Source organism: Brienomyrus brachyistius, chromosome 8, assembly GCF_023856365.1.
Source record: "Brienomyrus brachyistius isolate T26 chromosome 8, BBRACH_0.4, whole genome shotgun sequence".
Lineage (NCBI taxonomy): Eukaryota > Metazoa > Chordata > Actinopteri > Osteoglossiformes > Mormyridae > Brienomyrus > Brienomyrus brachyistius.
In genome coordinates, this window is record NC_064540.1 from 20,192,202 (window position 1) to 20,201,755 (window position 9,554).

The 9,554-nt window shown below is 42.9% G+C and overlaps 1 protein-coding gene across 2 annotated transcripts; it reads right to left on the reverse strand.

Annotated features, from left to right (window-relative positions):
* Positions 1 to 4,374: 4,374 nt before the first annotated feature.
* On the reverse strand, positions 4,375 to 8,631 carry elf3 (E74-like factor 3 (ets domain transcription factor, epithelial-specific)). Of its 2 annotated transcripts, none has more exons than XM_049023178.1 (9): positions 8,471 to 8,631; positions 7,807 to 7,971; positions 7,175 to 7,408; positions 6,756 to 6,878; positions 6,376 to 6,495; positions 6,184 to 6,273; positions 5,976 to 6,092; positions 5,401 to 5,596; positions 4,375 to 5,250 (listed from the first exon to the last, which is right to left on the reverse strand). In XM_049023178.1, the coding sequence occupies exons 2-9, from the start codon at positions 7,964 to 7,966 to the stop codon at positions 5,139 to 5,141; spliced, it is 1,152 nt and encodes a 383-aa protein (XP_048879135.1). In that variant the 5' UTR covers positions 7,967 to 7,971; positions 8,471 to 8,631; the 3' UTR covers positions 4,375 to 5,138. The 2 variants fall into 2 exon arrangements, with proteins under 2 accessions (XP_048879135.1, XP_048879136.1); XM_049023179.1 differs by having other exon boundaries at positions 7,807 to 7,974.
* Positions 8,632 to 9,554: the final 923 nt, after the last annotated feature.

The following is a 9,554-nucleotide window of genomic DNA, read 5'->3' on the forward strand; positions in this document are numbered from 1 at the left end:
TCTTATATCATTGGGGACTCCCTAATTTGGGGTAGAATCACCCTCCACAACTTCTGTTGCCTTCATCCTGGGTTTAGTACGTTGACCTCCTATCTGCTTGATGACGCTATGGAGCAGGCCTTCTTTAAAATAAGACATGCCTATTACTCAGAAGATGCCCCATAAACCCCAACCAGTACCATATGCTCACCGAATTTAACACCGTATGATCAAACGGAACATACTGATTCATCAGTTCGAATCCTTACATCTAATTATTCAATGAAGCCACACTTTGCATAAATATATCTACGTGGGAAAAAAATTGTTTTGCAACTGTTGCTCTTTATGGGGGGGAAAAATTACACACTCTTGGAATAGTTATAGTAGAAATCTGGGCAGTCATTACAAAGCATATCACAATTTTAAATGGCATCCTGTTACACCTCATTGCATTGCATCACATTTAATTATACAATAACTGTTGCATTACTCTGCAGCTTAACTTAACAACATACTAATAAGTACGTAATATCCTTCCATGCACCTACCTGTGTTTATAGTCATCAGATTCTGACTTTTTCTGATCTATTTATAAAGCCCAGTACCACCTTTTCATGGTATCTTCACGTGATCAAGGGCAATGATAAGATCTCTGTTACGGAAAAAACACAAGGGTAGAAGAGTTAAAGGAAATTCAGTGGTTTGTGTCAGAAAACCCTAATGCATAGATTTATAGAAACAATTTATTCAACCACATCATTTACCAAAAAAGAAGGAGCCAGCAAGTGCTGGGAGTTTCCTGCGTATTACTGACAGCTTTGGTATAGTTCAGTGTTTCTCGACCCAGTGCTTGGCGGCCCCCAGATAGTCCAGGTTTTTGTTCCCTCCTAGTCCCTCAAAAACATGGACTGTCTGTTTGGGAGCTGGGAAGGAGCAAAAACATGGACTGTCTGGTTGGGAGCTGGGAAGGAGCAAAAACATGGACTGTCTGGTTGGGAGCTGGGAAGGAGAAAAAACATGGACTGTCTGTTTGGGAGCTGGGAAGGAGCAAAAACATGGACTGTCTGTTTGGGAGCTGGGAAGGAGCAAAAACATGGACTGTCTGGTTGGGAGCTGGGAAGGAGAAAAAACATGGACTGTCTGGTTGGGAGCTGGGAAGGAGCAAAAACATGGATTGTCTGTTTGGGAGCTGGGAAGGAGCAAAACCATGGACTGTCTGGTTGGGAGCTGGGAAGGAGCAAAAACATGGACTGTCTGGTTGGAAGCTGGGAAGGAGCAAAAACATGGACTGTCTGGTTGGGAGCTGGGAAGGAGCAAAAACATGGAGCATCTGGGGGTCCTTGAGAACTGCTCTGAGTATTACTGGTATGGGTGTTTCTGAAATGTTATGAGTAGATTCATTATAAAATCAATTTCACTAAACAGATTTAGAGGAGACAGTCAGGCCCTTGTTTTTTTTCTCATATTCATAAAACCTGTTATTTTGATGTTGTGGGGAGAATTTTTTCGATCCCCAAAATGGGAAATGAAATTTTACAAAAATCCATGATTGAAATAAAAAAATTAAAGATGCCAATAGTCCTGTATTTTGTTTGGTTACTTATGGTTAAGGTTTGGGCTGCTGTTGTTGCATTTAGGGTTAACCCTGTGTGTGTGTGTGTGTGTGTGTCAGTGTGTGTTAGCTGATGCAAGTCCCCCAATACACCTATGTGTATCTGTGCCTTGGGGCAGCGTCACAATAATGTAAAGGCAGCCCCTCCCCTCTTGACAGCACACTTACTGGCAGGGCGTAGCAGAGTTTCCCGTCAGCTACGTGCGAAACTTGCCTTCTGGCAGCTACCCAGCCACAGTGACTCGGGAGCTGAGGCGTGCGACTCTGGGCTGAGTCAGGCTCATTTGCCCTTCGCCGTCATGCTCAGCTGCATGGGCGTGAAAAAAGGGCGGCACTTTCAATATAGGACAGCTCGAGAGAAGTATGCAGGCAGACTCTACATTTTTTGAATGTCTTAGTGGAATTATCTCACACCTCTCATCTTGCCTAAACTTCAGTGTCTGATTAGAATAACATAAACAATCATGCACATCAATTAATCCACCTGCTTTCAGCCGCTGATTTGGTTCAAGGCTGGGGGGCCAGTGGCTGGGCTCAGGGTAACAGCCGGCATCAGATGCTGGCACACGCATTCATCATATAAACATATGTACGAGCACATAGAGGCACATACAGAGCTCGCAGATGCTTGCTAAATTCTGTAATAATGTTTCAGATTTACTGGCTTCATAGCAATAGGTCATTGACATGCAATGTTTAACATACCTGCACATATCCTCCACATAGACATTTTCTTTTTATTAAGTGTCATAATTTTTGTGACTGACTCATTCAGGTCTGTTCTTACCATTTTGCTGTTAATTCTGCTTGTAGTCACTGGCTACCAAAGGGATGCCAAACACAAAGGTGTCGTAATTAAAAAGAACCCAATGATGTTTGTCCATGAACTTATGAACTCAGAACAGCTCTTATAGAACTATAAATTGGGTTATAATGTATTACTACTTGAAACCACACACACACACACACACACACACACACACACACACACACACACACACACACACACACACACACACACACACACACACACACAGGTTATCCCTATCTTTATGGGGCCCGCTCATTCATTTCTGTGGGAGAAATGCTAACGCTAACTATGACAACCTTAACCCCTACCCAACCCTAATCATAACCATAAGTAACAATTGTGTTCCCATAAGGTAAGGTGTACCCATTCACACACACACCACACACATATATAATGAATATTTGTAAGCAAATTAAAGAAGTAATGACTTTGTTATATAGCCAGTAATTCTGCAATATTTTTACTGAATTTAGCAAGCCTCCCAAGACTATCTGTGAGCGCTGTCACCTATCCGTGTAAAGTCATACGTTTTGTCTCTGTGACCGTTATCATACCATACCACGGCTCTGGCTTTACAGTTTCCTTAAAGACACTGAGTCACCAAAGGTCAAAGGGCATAAAAGCGTCCCCGCTGCAACCCTAACCCCCATCATGCTCAGCAGCTGGGATGTGATCATTAGGATTTTGCTGAATAGGGCATTTCTGGTTGTGGCTGTTTTACATGTATCCTACTAAAGAACGCAGTTATAAAAACTTGAGATAAATACGCGTAGCTTCTTCCTGGCTTAGCTGCTATCCCTTCCACTATCTGTCTTTTGTTTCTGAGGTATGAAAATCAACATCCGTGCAGGGGCTGGTGTCTGAATTTCCTTAGATTTGGTGCTGGGCTTTTTGAAACATCCTCCATGATGTTATTTTTTTACTTGTTAATTTGACAGAATCTTTGCGGTCTTTTCATGCTCCTAAGGCCACAAAAACTGCTTTCTGCTCCTATCGTAAATCATTTCACTTAAAGTAGACTGAACAATCCAAATATGTCTAGAAATGATTATATATACTGGGTTGTGGTGGGGTATGGAGAGCACTTTGGAAAGTCAGGTGTTAGGATTTGTGTTATTTGTAAGCTCCATCCATTCCTTGTTCTTCTATGTCGTTTAAATTGCTGTGCTTTTCAAAAACCTGGAATAAATGCGTCCTCTAACCATGGTACAAAGTTTATTTTATTTTGTCCTTGGCAAACCCACCTGAATCCTCCACACAATGACCTTCTCCAGACTGAGTAGAACTTAAGTCACTTCTTCCTGAAGTCCTCCGAGTCTCCAGACCTGTCCTTCATAACCCTGAACAGAAGCGTTTGAGAGGTGGAACGAAAAATTTAGATTTATTTATATATATATATATAGATTCCCCAAGAGTTTACATATTAATTGTTTATATTAGTACTGTTTAGTAATGTGTGGACTGGTTTTTATTAAACAGAAATACCATAATGTATCCGTCAGTCAGGAAGGAGATTGATGTTGATCTGCATTCCAATTCTGGTGGGTTTAAACCGACAGCCGATGCACTCAGGTCTTGTAACCTGTTCCTTGGTAGTGTCTTCACACTACGAACAATCAGACTAGCCAAGGGAAAACTGTAGCTTTAATTAATGTCTTTGAACCATTCAACTGGCCGAAGACCTGGGTTGTAAGTGGATAATAAGAGGACAGCAGCCGAAAATAATTCATTCACAATCACACGCTCTCATCCATTATTAAAATGCATAGTGGCTGATAGTGTGTAATTGCCTAATACCGACGGTAATCCATTATTAAAATTAAAAGTGTGTAATTGTGCTTCATCATTATGGCTTAGAAATGCAGGTAGGTGTGTCTGACTTGACCAAGCCTCCCAGCAGCAGTTGTTTCAGGACCTCGGCTCTCTGTATGACCGGTTTTTCCACTTAGCATCATGCTGACACAGAAACGCTGTTCTCTCTTTTGTTTTTCTTAAGAACTTTTTATTAGAAAACAAGAGCTATACAAAGGATTTATTGCACGCACGTATGTAATAAAGACCACACATTTACGCATTCACAGAGCAGTGTGCGGTAAAACCACTGACAAGCTGAATATTGAGCAAACACAAAGCAGCTGATTAAGGGAGGTCTTTAAAACATTCGTCCAGCATGCAGCTTCTGACTTCATATCACCAAAGGATCTAACTCCGGTTTTGCAGCATGTATCCCTCCTTCGCTGCCCTGCTCTTTGCCAGGACTCATTTATAACCAGGGAAAACCTGGACTGAGGTGAGTGATGTGCCTTATGTTCTGGGACGGAAGCAGGTGAAACGGATCAATCGCAGATTGTGGATCAGCTCGCTTCACTGCACAGCACAGACAAAACTAATGCTGTCAACCTCTTTAAGACTTTATGGGAAAAATGACAACAAAATAATGATGATAAATAATAATAACAAAAAACAATAATAATAATAATAACAACAATAATAATAATAAAAGAACAACAATGTGCAGATACTGTGTCATTATTGGTTCATACAACCTACTTTAGCCAAAACATTGGCATACATCTTTTTGCAACACCTCCCTCCACACAGAAGGAGAAAGCAGATAAGTTTTTGAACTGGCAGGAGGTTTCACCATCCCAGGTTTATGGGCACGTATCTTACACCCCACACCTTTACTGGGGGCAGACAGAATTAACACTACTTCTCTCCAACAATGCCCCATCACAACCCTGGCCTTGCATCCTCCAGCTTCCATCCACTTGAGTTCTTTCCAAACTTATAGACCAGGCGTCTCCCATCCACTCGGTCCAATATCCCCCGCTTGTAATAGTACCTGTTGGCAAGGCATGGGAAACAGTCAGAACCAGGATCTTGGTGTTCTATGTCACCAAAGGTGAGGTGCCTGGTTAACTCAAGCTGCCAAACAAGGAAGAGGCTCCCACTAACATCGGGGTGAACCACAGATTCAGGCTTCATCTCTCACCTCATTGCACGGCTGAGCTTCTCGTACGTCATGCTGCTGTTTCTCTTCTTCTGGCCCCAGAGCTGGGCAACGGCTTCGGATTTGAGGAACTTGAAGACACCCTCTTGCCGGTCCTCCCATTTCATCAGCCCGTGGTTCAGCTCCGGTTGAATCAGGATGTCACGGATAAATTCCCAGAGGTGAGTTCCTCGTGGTGCTAGATAGCAATCAGGGCATTTTTAAGGACCGACACTCAATAACACCACCTATGTCCCTATAATTACCCCTTCGGTACTGCAGAGCTTAAGTTTCTGTGATACTGAGAAACTTTCTCTGCTTATTGAGGAAAACAAACTATACATTGTATTTAATAAAAAGAACCCGTGAAACGTGCTATTATCGACAAGGTCATTGTTGAAGGGTTCTCAATGTAATTCTAGAACTTTGTTTTTCAGCTTGTGGGTATGTCACAATGCTAACACAATTAAGCAGCTCACAATGGAAATGCTACTTGTAAACTCTCAATGCTTATGTTACTAGGAAACTCCCTTTCCTAGTGATACTGGTGAAGGGAAAATGCTGTATCTTCTACTCACAGTGCTTGCCTTTTGCCGTCTCATAAAAGTGTCCAGATCCATGGCTGATTTTCCTGGGTCTTCCCCTGCCTCGCTTGTAAGTCTTTGTCTCTTCCTTCTCATCCTTGATTTGATCCACTGTTGGAGCAACCAGACAAGGAATCAGGTCTGGACAATGATGGCAGGCACCGGGAAATAGGTAAAGCAGTGGTCATTTGCAAGCACCTACCGGTAGGGAGGGAAAACTGTGCATCGTGGAACTCTGGGTCAGAATCAGATCCACCAGATTCGGGAGAGCTTGGTATCAAAAGGGTTCCTCCTGCACATCAATATTATGTTGTTTAAGTGTCATAAAGCAATATAAGACAATGTTAATACTTTGGCCTTGCTTAGCATTGGAAAGGTTCCATGGGGTACTTACTTGGAAAAGAGCTGTCCAGGGAGGTAGACCCAGACTCATAACCATTGTCACTCTGAGGGGTCATCCCTCCTGTCGTTCTCAGCCTATCCTGGCAGCTATTGAAGTCACCCCCTTCATGGGCTGCATCACACAAGGATGGAATATGTGAAATAGCATATTCATGCTAGCTTTTATAGATCTTGGCTAACCTTCATCTGTTTTAATCGCTCTTGGCTTACCATTAACTTTACCTATTTATTTAACTTCTTATATTACAATACGGTGAAAATTAGTGTAAGGGGTGAAATAGGACGTGTGGAAAATGGAGTCGATGGGGTTGAAATGTATGAGAATGCTATGGTTTGTGGAATAGTACAGAAAATGAGAGATATTCTGCGTACCGTCATTCACCACAACGGTTCTCAGAAGACTGTAGTCTTCTCCACTTTGGGAGTTCACAAGATCTGGGATGTCCTCCCAGAGCTCACCAAGAAGGTCCAAGGTCAAGTTCAAGTCATCGGTACCTAAAGTGACAGAGCAGAACTTTCATGAAGAGACCAAAGTAATCATATCCCAGGTGACCTGAAATGTCTGAAGGTTGTTGTAGCATCTGTACTTTGGGTAGAAATATTTTTTTTACTCCATTTCCGAAGTTTGCACCTCAGAGAAAAAAAAAATGTCAACAAAACTTGATGAGAGTCCAAAAAAGGATTGAGGACCCCCATGGTGTTAGAAGCTACTCCTCAAAAAAACATGTCAATTTGAATGTAGAAAAGAAAATAAAGACGTATTGCCATACTGGATGCTAGTGGTGTCTCACCAGGTTTAGCTTTGAGCTCCTGCAAGCTTTGGTACAGCCTGTGTCCCAGGGAGCCAAACAAGGCCAAGAGCATGTCGTAAGAGAGCTGACACAGCGTGGACCCGTCCATGGAGCAGCAGCTCATGTTCAGTGAGCTGGCGTCAAACTGGTTCTCCTCTACATAATAACTGATCCACTCCAAGACGTGCTGCTTTGTCCAGTGCTGAGGGGAGAGCTGGTACCACCTGAGAGTTCCTGCAGAGCCAGATGGGTTTATCAGACACCTTCTATTCTCTAGACACCTGGAAAATAATCTTCAGCGTTCTAAACAGCCATGTACATCTTTTGCAAATCTGCCAGCCAATTATCTCCAGCCATTCAAATAGGCAGACAGCCACGTCAATGTGTGCAAGAAATCAATATGGCTAATTGCCCGCAGGGCACTTTATATGGATAATGTTCCTAAAGTCTGTTCAGCCCTCTGGTCTTTTCTGAGACTGCCAGATCACAAGAAATCTTTACAATAATGAAGGTTGAGTTAAACTTTTCTGAAGATGATTATCACGAGACAACGAACCACAGCGCACATCCAGCTCTAGCTCGGATGGCTAGCTCTATGTCCGGGTGCCTGTCGTGATTGTCTCTGCGCTTACCTGAGGCATTGGTGGAAAACGAATCATTGCTCATCGATAGCTCGGGCTCCCTTGAGATGAGATCGGCAGGCAGGATCGGCAGTGGATCCTCAGACCCGATCCGGTACATGGTCCAATTGGCATTGTTCAGTATGCTACTAAACTCACTGGTTACCGACATTGGAGCTGCTTGGGAGGAGGGTACGATGGTTGGATTGAAAGAGACACAAAACCCAGGCATGTTAGAAAATAATGTATCATCTATCCATCCATTTTCTGTTCCCGCTTGTCCTATGCAGGGTCACTGGGGTCTATAGCCTATCCTGGAAACTACGGGCGCAAGGCAGAGAATAATACTGCACAGGGTGCTACGAGGTGCCAGCCCGTCACACAGAAGGTGATGTATGACGAATATAAACATTTTCACAAGGGGAGAACTCCACGATCACAAATATACACAGAATCTACGTCTTCGTGATGAAAACAGCAAGTATATAGTTCATCTGTATTCTAATAAATAATTTTGTAAGCATTATACAAAATAAAAAAACAATAACACAACAACAAGTAAACATTTTAGACATGTGGGGACTTATTAGAAATACGCTCATATTTTTGATTTGATTTCTCAGCCCCTTTATGCATGCAGAGTTTCTATGTAAAGTTAATCGAACCTTGTACCTACCTGTCAGTGAATTGTGATAGTTGCCAATGAAAAACAAAGATGTAGAACAGAAAAGAACTATCCACTCTTAGAAGCTGACCCTCTCAGCTCTTAGGATTTCAACTGTCACACTCTATAAAATCTGCTTGACTAACACCAAGGCACACCTGATTCTTACCTGTTCTCTATCCTCTGATATATACTCATGAAGGCGGGGCCTAGTTGGGGAATTCCACTGACTGGGCCACGCCCCCCACCAGCTACGCTCTAAGAAATAAATAAGTCTGGTCTCCTCAGTGCTCCCAGCCTCTCATTCCAGGCCAGACAAAGATGATTGATCTCTCTCAATAACAAATGTATATGTCATTGACATCTCAGAAAGTACTCTGCTGTTGTACCTCTGAACATCTCCCGCTGGCACCGCAAATAGTGGAACAGCAAAGCCACATTGTCACTGTCAGCTAATAGAAAAAAGACACTAGATTGCTACCCTGAAAAATGCACTTCAGGTGCCTTTCTGGTACATGGCAGGTTTGCGGTGCTAGGTGCTATGTTTGGGACCTGCTACAGGTAGCATTCTTGTTGTAGGAGATGCTAAAAATTCAACCACTTTCTGTAAAATGAAACCCCTCCCATACAAACAGGTAGCAAGGATAACATCTATAGTATTGGTGCTAGGTAGTTGAGTCAGCTTTGCTCACTTCTCCCCCTGGTGGCTGGAACAGACATTTTCATAGGAGGATTATACAATTACTCTCTCCCCACCTGCTGGATGACACATGCGTGCTGCCCATTGAGAATACTGTTACCTCCAAGAACAACTGTATGCCGTGTTACAATCTAGCGCCTACAATGGGCTTGATAGGTCCGTACAGGTTCGAGTCAACAGTAGGCAGGAGTTCATCATTTCTGAAGTTATTATTTAGGCTTATTCTGTGTGACCTCTAGTCGGTACCAGCTTCAGAATCTCAGTCTGGGGATCACCCTCAGCACCTATGGTGTGAAACATGGCCTTTTAGGTATTTGGTCTGAAATGAAAACTGGACTCAAGACATTGCGGGGTATGAGAGGGTGAGGAAAAGCCAGTCTGGCTCGATCAAGTTGT